Source organism: Carcharhinus amblyrhynchos, chromosome 3 (genome assembly GCF_965287045.1).
Source record: "Carcharhinus amblyrhynchos chromosome 3, sCarAmb.v2.hapA, whole genome shotgun sequence".
Lineage (NCBI taxonomy): Eukaryota > Metazoa > Chordata > Chondrichthyes > Carcharhiniformes > Carcharhinidae > Carcharhinus > Carcharhinus amblyrhynchos.
The window spans coordinates 115,621,807-115,637,407 of record NC_137326.1 but is presented as its reverse complement, the minus strand read 5'-3'; the positions used below and the strand labels follow the sequence as shown (position 1 = coordinate 115,637,407).

Genomic DNA, 15,601 nt, shown 5'->3' with positions numbered 1-15,601 from the left:
GAAACCAGCTGTTAGTTTCCCTGGTTAACAAATTCTTCTACTCTTCTTGCTACTCCCAGGTTGGGCTGTCTTCATCACACAAAAAGGGAAGATGTGGGAACTTGTCAGGGATCCAGCTCAATGCATTTTTTTTCATTTTTCTACTCTTCTATCTCCAAACCTACCTCAAAAGACTTGTAAAATCCCCCTGTTGTTTCACATCTAATTTTATTTTCAGTTCATCATTGATAACAGAAGTACTTACCTGCTTTAGTTTGAACTGTTGATGGTACAATAGCTGAGGTGGTAGTCGTGGTGCTTGCGTGCACTGTAGTAGTTGTGGTGGTCGAGGTCTTCACGGTGGTTGAAGTTGTTGCAGTTGTTGGTGTGGTTGTCAGAGTTGTGGGTATATTGGTTGAAGTCATTCTGGGTGTTGCAGTTGTAGTAATTGGAGTCGTTGTGGGAATTCCTGTGGCTGTAGTACTGACTGCAGTAGCTGCAGGAACTGTTGCTTTGGTTGTACTTGTTTGCATGGTTTTCTCTGTGGCTGTAGTACTGACTGTTGTGGATGGTGTAACTGCAGGAACTGTTGCTTTGGTTGTACTTGTTTGCATGATTTTCTCTGTGGTTGTAGGGCTAACTGTTGTAACTGCAGGAACTGCTTCTTTTGTTGTGCTTGTTTGCATCGCTTTCTCCGTGGTTGTAGTACTAACTATTGTAGATGGTGTAACTGCAGGAACTGTTGCTTTGGTTGTACTTGTTTGCATGATTTTCTCTGTGGTTGTAGGGCTGCCAGGTGTAGATAGTGTAGTTGCAGGAACTGTTGCTATGGTTGTACTTGGTTGTATGATTTTCTCTGTTGTTGTAGGGCTGACAGGTGTAGCTACTGTAGTTGCAGGAACTGTTGCTATGGTTGTACTTGTTTGCGTGGTTTTCTCTGTGGTTGTAGTACTAACTATTGTAGATGGTGTGACTGCAGGAACTGTTGCTTTGGTTGTACTTGTTTGCATGATTTTCTCTGTGGTTGTAGGGCTGCCAGGTGTAGATAGTGTAGTTGCAGGAACTGTTGCTATGGTTGTACTTGGTTGTATGATTTTCTCTGTTGTTGTAGGGCTGACCGGTGTAGATACTGTAGTTGCAGGAACTGTTGCTATGGTTGTACTTGTTTGCGTGGTTTTCTCTGTGGTTGTAGTACTAACTATTGTAGATGGTATAACTGCAGGAACTGTTGCTTTGGTTGTACTTGTTTGCGTGGTTTTCTCTGTTGTTTTAGGGCTGACTGTTGTAGATGGTGAAACTGCAGGAACTGCTGATTTGGTTGTACTTGTTTGCATGATTTTCTCTGTGGTTGTAGGGCTAACTGTTGTAACTGCGGGAACTGCTTCTTTTGTTGTACTTGTTTGCATGGCTTTCTCCGTGGTTGTAGGGTTGACTGTTGTAGATAGTGTAACTGCAGGAACTGTTGCTATGGTTGTACTTGTTTGCATGGTTTTCTCTGTGGTTGTAGGGCTGACAGTTGTAGATAGTGTAGTTGCAGGAACTGTTGCTTTGGTTGTACTTGTTTGTGTGGTTTTCTCTGTTGTTGTAGGGCTGACTGTTGTAGATGGTGTAACTGCAGGAACTGCTGCTTTGGTTGTACTTGTTTGCGTGGTTTTCTCTGTTGTTGTAGGGCTGACTGTTGTAGATGGTGTAACTGCAGGAACTGCTGCTTTGGTTGTATTTGTTTGTGTGGTTTCCGCTGTTGTCATTCCAATGGATGTAATCACAGTTGAGGTTGTTGCAGTGGCTATTTCTTTAGCAGTACTGGTGGATGCATGATCTGTAGGACTATCAGTTGATGATGTACCTGTAGATGTAGCAGTGATATATATACTCGTGGTACTACTTGATTTTGAAACTGCCGGTGTAGAGGTATATATTTCAGTGGTAGAATGTTTAGAAATGGTACTATCTGATGAGGGTACAAGTAATGATGTAGGATTAGATGTTTGGGCAGTTGAAGTACTTGACGGTGAAACAGTGGGAATACCTGTAGAGTGTATAAGGACTTTAGTATGAGATCCCAAAATACTATAAATACAAGACATGGGTACAAAAACGGTCTTCACCCACCAAGCTGTGACCAATGTCTTGTCAAGTCATTTAAGAACTGTGATAGAGAGGGCTTCAAGCTAAATAACTGGGGGAATCATGTGAAAGAAAATGTGATTTAAGTGGAGAGGGGTAAAGCAGTATAGCAAGATAGCAATATGGATAATTATAATCTGAGCATGGCAGGAAGAAACAAAACATAAAAACCTATGAGTGTGACCATGGATAAAGCCAGAGTTTGCAAAAAATAGTAACAAAAAGACAGAGCTAAAGGCTTTGTATCTGGGTGTGCATAGCATTTGTAATAAATCTGATGAATTGTCAGAACAAATAGATATAAATACGTATGACATGATGGCCATTACAGAGATGTGGGGAAGCGTTCTCCTATCTCATTTGCCACACCACTGCTGCCAGCAAGAATGGAGAATTTGGCACTCAGCCAAAACTCCATTCACTGCAGTAGTACCAGAGAATCATAGGCGCAGGCAAAGTTGGAGGCTTCTGGCAATGGTTGCAAGGAAACCAACGCTGAGACATGAATAGTCAAGAGCATTTGATAGGGTGGAAGGACAAAAAGCTCGGAAAATGCAGTGGGATAGCTCTATTAATTTATAATGATCTTAATATAATCAAGAAAGATGACCTTCGAAAGATCAAGGTGGCCTTGGTTCCAAGGGCCAGTTCGAATAGAGATAATGAATAGTTAATTGAAGATGTCAAGAGTAGTTTATAAACCCTCTAATAATAGCTGTGCTCTAGGACAGAATATGCTTTAAAAATAATTGAGCTTGTCAGAAAGGTAAGTCAATAACCATGGGTGATTTTAATCTTTATGCAGACTGTGAAAATCAGATTGGCAAAGGTAGCATGGAATATTGAACTATATTGAATGTAGTTGGAAGAGTTTATTTATCCAACACATTTAGAGCCAAATAGAGAATAGGCTATTCAGATCCTGGTGAAGTGTATTGAGATAGCATTAATTAATAACCTTAAAGGAGCTTTTAGGTAGCAGTGATGATAATATAATTGAATGTTGTCATCCTTTTGAGAGTGAGTAGAGTGGATCTACAACTAGTATTTTAAACTTAAATAAAGGCAAATCCAAGAAGATGAAGGCAGCTGCCTAAAGTGAACTGGGAAAGAAAGAATAGTGTGGTTGCAGTGACAAATTTTTAAGGAGATATTTCATAACTTTCAACAAAGATACGTACTAGTGAGAAAGACTAAGAAGACAGATCAATAATTGTTAACTAAGGAAGTCAAAGACAGTATGAAATTGAAAAGAAAAATCCTGGGAACATGAAGGGATAGAATGTCTGGTTGTTAACTTCCTGATGATACAAACACATGCTGCAGAAGAGTATATTGTGCAGAGGACATGGGAGTCTACAACAGGATGTGGATAGGTTAAGTGAGTGGGCAAAAATTTGGCCAATGGAATATAATATGGAAAAATGTGAATTTGTTCACTTTGGTTAGAAGTGAAAAGCAATACACATATTAATTGGGGAAAGATTGAAGAGCTCTGTGATACAGAGGGATTTGGCTCCTTTCACATGAATCACAAAAAATTAGAATGCAGATGCAGTGAGTGATGAAGCAAGCAAATGTATTGTTGCTTATTGCAAGAGGAATGGAACATACAAATGGAATAGTTCTGGTACTGTTACATAGGGTGTTAATGAGACAACATCTAGAGAACTGTATCCCATTTTGGTCTTCTTATTTAAGAAACTATATACTTACATTAGATGCAATTCAGTGAATATTCATTTTGTGAATATTTTATGAATTAAAAGGAAAAGTTTAGATAGGTGGGGCCTATGTCCAATGGAGTTTAGAAGAATGAGAGGTGATATTGTAAATGCAAGATCCTGAGGAAACTTGACAGGGTGGATGCTGAGAGGAGAGATTAGAAGTAGGAGACACTATTTAAAAATAAAGAGTCACCCAATTAAGACAGAGATGAGGTGAAAGTTTAGTCGGTGGAATTCTTTTTCCCAGGAATGAGGCAGGATCACTGGATATTTTTTAAGTTGATAAATTCTTGATTGAAAACATAGTCAAAGGTTATATATAATTTATTTTCTTCCATTTTGACGAAACTATTTGGAATTTATTCTGAATCCACTGTGTACCTCTGTTAACAAAGCCAAGAAAGGATTTCTAACCAAATTGAAAGTGTAGTATAAAAAATTATTGCTCACTTGTGCAGTTGGGTTCTTCGTATCCAGTTCGACATTTACAAGCGAACGACCCCTCCGTATTGACACACATGGAATTGTTTTTCCATGAACACACATTGCTGTCAAGACATTCGTCCATATCTGAAAAAAATACAGAAAAACAATGTAAATTATTACTTATTACAAACAATTGCTGATGATCTATGGCTGTAATTGTATTTTACAGTGCAGCATTTGATGTAAATGAGAATAGAAGCATCCTATTGAAAGAGTTAATTGATGAATAGATTTTGGAAAGAAGAGGGTATGGTGGGTCCTGAAAACCCAATGGCAAGAGGACAATCTTGATATACATTTCTTGGGGATATGGGGGAATATGATCTGAAATAGAGTGAGAAAGGTAGAAGAATAAGATGCACCAAACTGGGAAGAATTTGAAGCGTATAAAGCAAGAGAACTATGCAAGAGTTATAGAAGGGTTGGTGATAGAATTTCAGAGATATGAAGCAGATGCAAAAGAATAGTTATAAGTTAAGAAATATAACATGTTCCATAGAGAAGACACCCATTTTAAAATTAATGACATAACATGAAAAGATTGCTTAAAATTGCCTAATTTCATAATATATCATTTATATGTATGCTTTTTTAAAATTGTTGATATGATGTAACAAAAGTCAGAGTAGAAGGACTAATGGGGACAAAAATAATTGTTCCAAGGCCAATTCTTTCAAAGATGGGGGCCTACATTGAGGCAAATATATAGGAGATGAGGTGTGTTGGGTCTGTATAACATGAAAAGAAATCCTAAACTTTCTTCTTTTGCCATTTAAAAGAAGGACTTTCTGCTGAATCAAAAAGACAGCAGCTACAAGTCACATAGCCACAGAATTGGCCCTTTGTCACACTTCTCTCACACTTCATTGTAAACACTCCTTATAAGGAACAAAACCAAGGAAGTGCAGATGGACTGGCTCCTGAACCTGATGGATATGACCACATTATTCAAATGCATCTTGTGTATGTTACTTTTTCTTAAACCTTTCGACATAATGTGACAAATCTTTGGTTGGCACTGCTGCCTCACAGCGCCAGGGACATTGGTTCGATTCCCAGTTTGGATCACTGTCTGTGTGGAGTCTGTACGTTCTCACTGTGTCTGCCTGGGTTTCCTCCCATAGTCCAAAAGATGTGCTAGTTGGCCAGGCTAAATTCTCCCTCATGTACCTGAATAGACGCTGCAGTTTGGCAACTAGGTGATTTTCACAGTAACTTACAGTGTTATTGTAAGCCTATTTGTGACTAATAAATAAATAAACTTTAAAATAAATTTTAAAAATGTTATTCCAGAGTGGACAAATTAATATGAACAACATTTGCTATAAGAACAATTGTTGCTAAGACACTGTCCTGTATGTAATTACATTTCTCACCTGTGCAGCTGAATCCTCCATATCCCTCTAAACACGTACAGTTGAAAGAGCCCTCCAAATTGACACACTTGGAATTGTTTTTCTCTGAACAGATGTTACTGTCAAGACACTCATTCACGTCTGATGGAATAATGCAGAATATAATGTTATTAACTCCAAGATAATCTGTGGTTAATTAATAGTACTTCTATCCATGTTCCGCCTGAGACACATTGGGTGGGATTTCTCGCTCAGGCGAGACCGGAAATTCCCGCCCGAGGTCAATGGAGATTTCCGTTGTCGGACCCTTGCCAATTCTATGGCGGGCAAGATGGCAGAGTTCCAGCCATTGAAATTTTCAAAGCTGCAATTTTTCAAAGATTTACATCTGATAAGTATCCACTGTCCCCGTTCTTGAATGTATTGGTCGTAGACTAAATGTTCATCCTGCTGATGAATTATATTGTTTCAGAAAATAATTAATTCCATTGCTTGTCCTGCATAACTATCCATGGAGATAAAGTAGAAGTGATGATCCAAATCTTCCTGCCTGAGTTTATGCTGACTGATATTGCTCACAAAGATTTCTGTGACGTGACTCTTTTACAACTTTTCAGCTGTATCTTCGAATCTCAGTGGAAGAATAAAAGGGTCAGTGCTGCTCCTCCAGGAGAAGATCATCAGGTGCGTGAAGAAATGGAAGAAAGAAGGACACGGTCTCTTTTCCCGACCAGCAACTGCCATATTCAGGCAAGTTTTTTTAAAAGGGACCAAGTCTTTCAATAACAGAGTACGTGGATGAGGTGGGTAGATGGGTGGATGGATATTGAGGTTAGAGGGTGGGAGGGGTATTAGTTGGATCAGTGGGGTAGCTGGGTAGTCATTGGATGGTCAGGGGTCGGGGATGGTTGTTGGAGGGGGTATTGGATCTTGGATCAGATCAGTTGGGTAGTCGGGTATTTGTGAGATCATCAGGTGATCGGGGATGGGGTGGGTTGGATGCAGTGCTCAGTTGAGTTACGCTGGCTAATGACTGAGTTACGCCATTTACATGGTTTGTCATTTGCATGGCAAATATATAGATAAGTCCCATGTGTGTGGCCCAAATCTCTGCCCTGAGCTCAAGTGAGACATTTGTGGAGGGTCCTGTGCAGCAGTAATCAGCCCAGCCGAAGTTTGAAGTTTCCAGGCATTTTCTGTATATGCCTGTGTGTCAGAATGTCTGTATGATCCTGACATACATTTTCCAACTTATTTCCCATCTCTGACGTCTTGGTGACTGAAAGATTTGGGCTCTTTTTTTTTCAGTTTTGGCCTGATTTGTTTCTGAGGGATTGTAAGTTTTGCAAAAAGCTAACAGGAAGGATTATACACTGAGCAATTTTATGCTTACCATTGCAAGTAAAGCCATCTCCAGAATAACCAGCCTTGCACTGACAGTTATATGTACCTTCCAGGTTAGCACAGAGACCTTGACTTTTGGAGCAGTCGTTTAATTCTTCATTAAGACATTCATCTATATCTGCAGAGTACAATTTCTGGTATTAGTGATTTGGTATCCACTATATAGGTTTCATAGGGTGACTGGGTCATTAAAAACTATCAAATGTGACTTCATTAAATTTTTAAAATGATCAGAAATAAAAGGGTTTAATGCAACTTACATTTCTACACTAAAAACATAGATTTCTATGCCCTCATTCTGAACTAAGGCCTATGCACTGTTAAGACTATTTAATAAATCATTCCCTAATATTTCTATTTTTTCTTAAGTGTTGAAAGATAAAGGACAGTTTCTTGCCTCACCTGCTATTCTGGGTCATGGACCATTCGAAGGTCCATTGACCTCAAGAGGGATTTTCTGGTCTTGGGAAGAGTACCCATAGTGTTGAAATTAAACTAGACAACTGTTCACTGAGTAAAAGCTACATTCCACAGTGCTAATATAGGGGCTGCTTAAGTGTGATAAGTGACTACTTTTAGCTCAATAGCTCTGTTCTCTCTCCACAGATGCTGATAGACCTGTTGAGATTATCCAGCATTTTCTGTTTTTGTTTCAGATTCCAGCATTTGCAATGATTTGCTTTTATCTAGGGTAATTTCAAGGTTTGGTGCAGAGAAAATGAAGCCCAGACAAACCTAGAAAAGCTCAGATTTGTTGTTTGACTTTGCTGAGATGATTGGTCTTAGTGATATAGTTGAGTTCAGCATCATCAAGTTATTGAGAGGAAAACTTTTCAAGATTCCTCCTCCTGATTAGTACTCAGTATAGCAGGGAATGGCACAGTGGTTAGCACTGCTGCCTCATAGTACCAGGGACCTGGGTTCAATTCCCAGCTTGGGGTCACTGTCTGTGCCAAGTCTGTACATTCTCCCTATGTCTGCATGGGTTTTGCTGGATGTTCCAGTTTCCTTCCACAGTCCAAAAGGTTAGGTGCATTGGCCATGCTATATTCTCCCTCAGTGTAGCTGAACAGGCACTGAAGTGTGGCGACTAGGGGATTTTCACAATAGCTTCATTGCAGTGTCAATAGAAGCCTATTTGTGACTCTAATAAATAAACTGTAAATTTAAACGGTGTGCACATACATTATTGTATACAAAGCTTTATATGGGCTTAGCTGTGTGATACAGATTAATTAATAGCCAGTTTTACCTCCATGCTCACACATTTAGGGCATGGTTTTATGGCCTTGCTTGAGCAAGACTGGAAGTTCCCACCTGAGGTCAATGGATATTTCCATTGTCCGCCCCTCGCCAGCTCTGATTCCATGGCAGTCAAGGGCAGTAGAATTCCAATGTTAGACTTTAATTTTACCAAAAACTAGGTAGACCCATCATTGGGACTAAAGAGTGGCCTTGAGACTGCATAGATAGATAGTGGAACTTGGGGTGGGATTTTAATGGTGGGGACCAATTAAGAGGCTAACGCCAGGACTGCTGTCCAATTAAGGAAGGTGGTTTCTCTCAGAGCTAGCAGCACAAGTAGCTTGATAGCCTCAGCAGTGCTACCAATGGCGAGGTTGAAGGGGGAAGATGATTGTTCCTAGTTGAGGTGCCTGCCAAGACCAGGCCATTTTTTTTACTTTTTCAGAGCCAGCCAGACAACCCTAGCATTTGGAGGATGAATTTTCCAGTAACAACGCGAGCAGCTGCCACATGGGGCCCTTCCATGGACTAAGGGGTGGTCTTAATGGAATGCAACTTCCACTAACTCACTGGAAGGCCCCCTTGATGTGCCTGGTGGGCTTGTTGTCATGTAGCCATTAACTGGCTAATTAATTGTGTTAATTGGCTGCTCATATCCACAGCCTAATTTGTCTGGCTTCCTTCCAAAACCTGTTTGCCACCATTTTACAAGATAGCATGTCCAGACAGCTATAAAATCCAATCTGTAGCATAGTACATTGGATGATATGGTGCAGAGGTGAGATAAAATAACTTTCCACATTTTTTAACTTTCCACATTTAAGGTCAAATCAAATAAGTTGTTGAATTAATTATACAAAACTTCAACAAAATAGCAGTTGTGGTAATTTTAGAACTACTGAGCATGGCATTTATTATAAATTGTTGACTGTCAATGAAGCTGTTTAACAATCTTTAAGTACCTTGACATGTTCCATTGCTATTTTCAAATCCTTTCTTGCATTCACATTTAAAAGAGAGTTCAGTGTTAACACAAAATTGTCCACTCTTTGAGCAAAGGATTGAATTTAGGCATTCATTGATATCTGAAATCAAAACACAACATAATCATTGTGCAGTAAGTTTTTTTTCAATTCTTTGTTGGTGAAATAATCTAAAATGAATAGGAATAGATTGCAATGCAGTGTTACTGGTCAATTGTCAATCTTCACAAAGCAAATTACATCAAGTGTTACAAACTTTGTAATTTAGTTTTTTAAAATCCTATTTTCTGCCATTGACTCCAACTACAAAAACATCAGTATCATTACTTTCGTCACGGCCGATCACAAGTCTACAAGGCTCTTAGGCCCTTTCTACTGATGTAATCAGCCTCACGCAGAAAATCAGTGCAAGGCTAATCACAATATGGAAATTCACATTTCCATATCATTAGCGAGCCTGGGACAGTATTCTCTGGATTCACTAATGTCTCCCCCCAGCCCACCGGGAGAGGTTTCCACCAGCGGGACCAGGCGTGATCACTCCGCTGGTGGGGACAAAGGCCATTGAGGTCTCCCGGGACATTGGGTAGGGGACAGAGGGGTGCTCCTTGGGCAGTGCCATCCTGGATTATCTCCAGATTTTCCTCCCATGTCGCCATTCTCTCTGACAGTGAATGCAGACTGAAAATTCCTTCCACAATCTTTAAGCATTCTGGGATTCTAACAGCACTCAACCGAGTTATTGACTGTCGTTTGGTGTCTGATTGTTTGCTCATGATGCTATGTTGCTTCGGCATGATGGCACAGTGGCACAGTGGTTAGCATTACTGCCTCACAGCTCCAGGGGCCTGGGTTCAATTCCGGCTTGGGTCACTGTCCCAAACTGGAGAACATAGAACACTACAGCACAAACAGGCCCTTCGGCCCACGAGTTGCGCCAATCACATCAACACCTATCTATAACCCCCAATCCCATAAAACCCCATATACTCATCCAGAAGTCTTTTAAAAGACCCCAGCGAGTTCGCCTCCACCACCACTGACGGCAGCCGATTCCATTCACTCACCACCCTCTGAATGAAAAACTTACCCCTAACATCACTTCTGTACTTTCCTCCCCGCACCTTAAACCTGTGTCCTCTCGTAGCGACCATTTCAACCTGGGGAAATAGCCTCTGAGAATCCACCCTATCTATTCCTCTCAACATTTTATAAACTTCTATCAGGTCGCCTCTCAACCTACGTCTCTCCAGGGAAAAGAGACCCAGTTCCCTCAACCTAACTTCATAAGGCATGCCTCCCAGTCCAGGCAACATCCTTGTAAATCTCCTCTGTACCCTTTCAATAGCTTCTACGTCTTTCCTATAGTGAGGCGACCAGAACTGCGCACAGTACTCCAAATGAGGCCTGACAAGGGTCTTATAAAGTTGCAGCATTACCTCCCGACTCCTAAACTCAATCCCTCGATTTATGAAGGCCAGTACACCATACGCCTTCTTGACCACCTCTTCCACCTGCGAGGCCGATTTAAGAGTCAAGATTTAGGAGTTTGCACATTTTCCCCGCATCTGTGTGGATCTCCACCAGGTGCCCTGGTTTCCTCCCATAGTCCAAAGATGTACAGGTGAGGTGGATTGGCCATGCTAAAATTGCCCCTTAGTATCAAGGAGACTAGCTAGGGTAAATGCATGCGGTTATGGGGATAGACCTGGGGGGATTGTGCGGATCTAATGGGCCAAGTGGCCTCCTTCTGCACTGTAGGGTTCTATGATTCTATGATTTTGCAGGGAATGTTATTGCCATGGTGAGTATTTCTGCTCTAGTGATTATGGCTACTGATCCATGCCTTTGTTGAGGTACAGTTAAACTCTGGAACTGGTGATTGTTCAGTTTCTTGTGTGTCCAAAGATGTTTGCTTGGCACACAGGGAGTCCTATATTGTAGCTTCACCCAGGCTGATACATCACTTTTAGGTATGCCTGGTGTTGCTCGTGGCATTCCCTCCAGCATTCTTCATTGACCCAGGATTGAATCCCCTGGCTTGGAGGTAGTGGTAGAGTAATGGATAGACTAAGCAATGAGGTAACAGATTGTGGTTGAGTGTAATTCTGCTGCTGCTGATGGCCCACAGTGCCTTATGGATGCTCTGTTTTGAGCTGCAAGATCTCTTCGGAGTCTATCTGATGTAACACGGTGGTAGTACCACACAACACAATAGACAGTATCCTCAATGTGAAGGTGAGACTTAGGGGGCGATTCTCCCGGTCTGTTGCTGAGAGACATCAGCAGAGGCCATTTAGCAAGCTCCCCGTTGGACGCTACAGCCTCCACGCAACTCCGGGACCAGGATTTGTGGCGCTGTCTGCTCTGCGCTGGAAATCAGTATAGAGCTGATTTAGATATTCAAACTACCATTTCATTAGCGGGCCCGGGACTGAATTCTCTGGGCCCGCTAGCTTCTACCCCACTCCCCCACCCCGGTTCACTCCAGCGGGGATTGCAACTGCTCCCCAGTAGCAGGGAGGCGATGGGCCGACCTCGCTGGACTCCCCCCCAGGAGGTCAGGGAAATGACCCTGGGCATTGCCAGTCAGGCAGTGCCAGCCCGGCCCCCTCACACTGCCCAAGGAGCACCTTGGCACCAGGCAATGCCAAGGATGTGGGGTCAGTGGCTGGGGGGGAACCTATTGGGGCCTACGGGGGATGAGGGGAGATCGGTAGGGGTGGGGGGGGACGCCAGCAAATCGGGGGGGGCGGTTGGAGGGGTCGGAAGGGCAGCAATGCACGGTCGTGGGGCCAGTGATCGGGAAGCCGGCAACGCGGGGTATTTCCAACCGATACTATTGTGGGTGGAAGTGAGTGTGACTGTGTGGGTATGGATGGGAATGTGTGTGTGTTTGTGTGTGTGTGTGTGAGTGTGGGAGTTGAATATGGGACTGTCTTATACCCAGTGTTTCTCATTCACTCTCACTACCCATACAGCAAAATATACTGACCCTCTCACTTTATTTTATTGTTTTCTCTTTTTTAACTGGTTGACAAATCTGTCCTGGTTTATTTCCAGAACAGCTGCATGTATTACTTGTGATCTATGATGCCCCATGTGGAATCTTTGTAGAATATTGAACACCTATATCACATGGCCATTTGAAGGCACCAATTAACAGACTTTTTGTCAGTTACCTTTGCAAGAACCATTTATTCTTTCCGATCCTGCGGGGCAATTGCAGGTGTAATTTCCCATCACATTTTCACAAGTCTCATTTGAAGGACATTTTGCAGTGCCGTCTGTACACTCATCAATATCTGCAATACAAGGAAACCCCATTAGGTAATACATATTATTGAAACAATTAATTTCTATTTTACCCATATTAAGTCCACAGTTGAACTACTTTGAAGGCAGATGTTCCAAATAGGATGCCTGGAGTTAATGGATTGCCTTGCAATAGTGAATAGAGGAAAATCTGGTGTGCGGAAACATATATTCATCGAGCGATCCCGTCTATTTTTCCATCTATTTAAGTTGGTGGAAGGAAAGGTTTTTCCTAATTCTCCAGGTACTGAAAACTGTTAGATGGAGAGTCTGCAGAAGGATCTAGATAGGCTGGGCGAATGGGCCAGGAAATGGCAAATGGAATTTAATGTTGGCAAGTGTGAGGTGGTCCACTTTGGTAGGAAGAATGGTAGGAAGGACTATTACTTACGTGGCGAAAAACTGCAGCAGGCGACGGTGCAGAGGGACCTCGGGGTCCTTGTGCATGAGTCGCAAAAACCCAGCTTGCAGGTGCAGCAGGTGGTCAGGAAGGCGAATGGGATGCTGGCCTTCATAGCGAGGGGGATTGAATATAAAAGTAGGGAGGTCTTGCTGCAGCTGTATAGGGCATTGGTGAGGCCGCAGCTGGAGTACTGTGTGCAGTTTTGGGCGCCGCACCTGCGCAAAGATATTTTGGCCTTGGAGGGAGTGCAGAGGAGGTTTACTAGGCTGATACCGGAGTTGAGGGGGTTGAGCTATGAGGAGAGGCTGAATAAACTAGGCTTGTACTCGTTAGAGTTTAGAAGAATGAGGGGAGATCTCATTGAGACGTATAAGATGATGAATGGGATGGATAGGATAGAGGTGGAGAGACTCTTCCCGCTCAAAAAAGACAGTAGGACTCGGGGGCACAGCCTCAAGATAAAGGGGGGGCAGTTTAGAACGGAGTTGAGGAGGAACTTCTTCACTCAAAGAGTGGTGAATCTCTGGAATTCTCTGCCCGTTGAAGTGGTGGAGGCTGCCTCGCTAAATATTTTTAAGACGCGGGTTGATGGGTTTTTGATAAGAGAGGGGATTAAGGGTTATGGGGAGAGGGCGGGAAGGTGGAACTGAGCCACGACAGATCAGCCATGATCTTATTGAATGGCGGGGCAGGCTCGAAGGGCTAGATGGCCTACTCCTGCTCCTATTTCTTACGTTCTTATGAAGAAACTTTTGTTTATTGTGCAATTTGGATAATTAATTTTGCAGTTATGTTCATGCAGCCTGATAGAATTTATTTTTGTTTTCCTCTTAAACAACGTGGGTACCTATTGGTTCGTCTGTATTTAGCAGAAATATAAACAGAAAATGCTGGAAATATTAAACAGGCCGGATAGCGGCTGTAGAGGGAGAAGCAGATTTAACATTTTCATTCAAGTATAGAGACAGAATCAGGGGGAGATGAAGCCATGATTTCTGACGACAAGCTGGTGTGCTGGTCTCCCACCATCGATCCGTGTGCATCCAAGCAATTTTGATGGAGGTAGCATGAAGACCCTCCAAGTAGTGGCTATCCAATTAGGCCAACAAAACCACCTACACAGATCACTTTGTGCGCAAGGACTGAAATTTTACTTTCAAAATACATTGAGACCAAAATACAGCTAAGGGACGAAGACAGCCACCCAACATCAGCCCTGGGGGAGGTGGTAACAGCACTCTGTCTAACTAAGAATCCATCTTCCCTACCCCTCCTCCCACACTCTGTTATAGGCACTAGCCATCCACTGGAGTGGTTGCTCCTTTCAAAAATGTTGACCTGGAAGCAGTGGCACCTTTGGCCTAGATTTTCACTCTCACATCAGAAAGATGATCAGCCATGATCATAATTATTGGTGGAGCAGGCTCAAAGAGCTGAATGGCCTCCTCATGCTCCTATTTTCTATGTGTCTATGACAGAGTCAGGAAAAGTTCAGACTCCACAAACCTGACTTCTGAGAAACAGCCCAAGATGGTCTGATTTTGGTTCCAGACGAGGCAGGTGTTAACAGGAGTCAGACCTACTGCCCCAGGAAACAATGCAGGAGCAACCACATGGACTGCTGGGAACAGAGGCAGAGATTGTCCTTGGTGATCCTAGATTTGTAAGACATACAATAAAGCAAAAAAAAGCCCCTGGCTCTCACCTGTTACAATCTCTCACTGCACCACCACCAACAGCCATCCCATGTTCACCCATGCCAACTCACACCCCCTCATACCTTCCATGCCAACCTATGCTCTCTACCCAGCTCATGGACCTGATGCCCCTCCACCCACTTTCCATGGACCTCTGTTGACTCTATGTCAATTTAGTGCCTCCTCATGCCAACCCAGTCACCCCCACTGACTAGCCTTTTTCCTTACATCTTTCAAGCTAATGCACCTAGTATCTACAATCCATCAAATGCAGACCTTGGGATCTATGCTGAGCTGATATAAAGCTCCACATGTTTTTTGATTTTTGCTATTTACATAAAGCACTCTCATTGATACAAACCCATTCACTACATTTAAATTCTTTCAACTACTTAATCCCTTACAGAACAATTTATTTTTCAATTACTTAATCCCGAATAAAAAAAAGCATTTGAATTTATTGCTTTTCATCAAAACCATTCTCGCCATTTGGAGCTTTTTGGCATCCCATTGTGATAATAATAGCTTGTAAAATCAGTCATGTAACATTAGTCCTCTCAGGCTTATAAATGTAGCCAGTGGCTGAAAATATCTGTTCCCATTCACAGCTGGGATTCTCCAGTGCCACTGAATCTAAACGGAGACTTAGCTGGAACACCAAATGCTCTATTCTCACTTGCAGTGGGGTGGCCATGGACGAGATCAGAGAATTTCGCTCAGTGTGTTTTGGACATTCCACTGACAAACATTCAACATGTTTGGAGGCAGCTACAGACTTACATGTATGGATAGCTTGATGAGCCATGGACATGCACATATTTCTCTTCCCTCCATCCCCTTCCCCCCACCTACTGAAAATAGCAGATGCTGAGTTCAGGGT

The 15,601-nt window shown here is 42.4% G+C and overlaps 1 protein-coding gene across 1 annotated transcript in view; it reads right to left on the bottom strand.

Annotated features, from left to right (window-relative positions):
* The window catches only part of LOC145341249 (uncharacterized), a 326,614-nt gene that overhangs the window by 82,490 nt on the left and 228,523 nt on the right, over nucleotides 1-15,601 (bottom strand). Inside the window, exons 96-101 of the mRNA XM_080186176.1 lie at nucleotides 12,489-12,611; nucleotides 9,286-9,408; nucleotides 7,068-7,196; nucleotides 5,696-5,815; nucleotides 4,284-4,403; nucleotides 245-1,825 (exon numbers count right to left, since the gene is read on the bottom strand). Coding sequence (XP_080042302.1) covers nucleotides 245-1,825; nucleotides 4,284-4,403; nucleotides 5,696-5,815; nucleotides 7,068-7,196; nucleotides 9,286-9,408; nucleotides 12,489-12,611 — 2,196 coding nt within the window. The remainder of the gene's footprint in view (nucleotides 1-244; nucleotides 1,826-4,283; nucleotides 4,404-5,695; nucleotides 5,816-7,067; nucleotides 7,197-9,285; nucleotides 9,409-12,488; nucleotides 12,612-15,601) is intronic.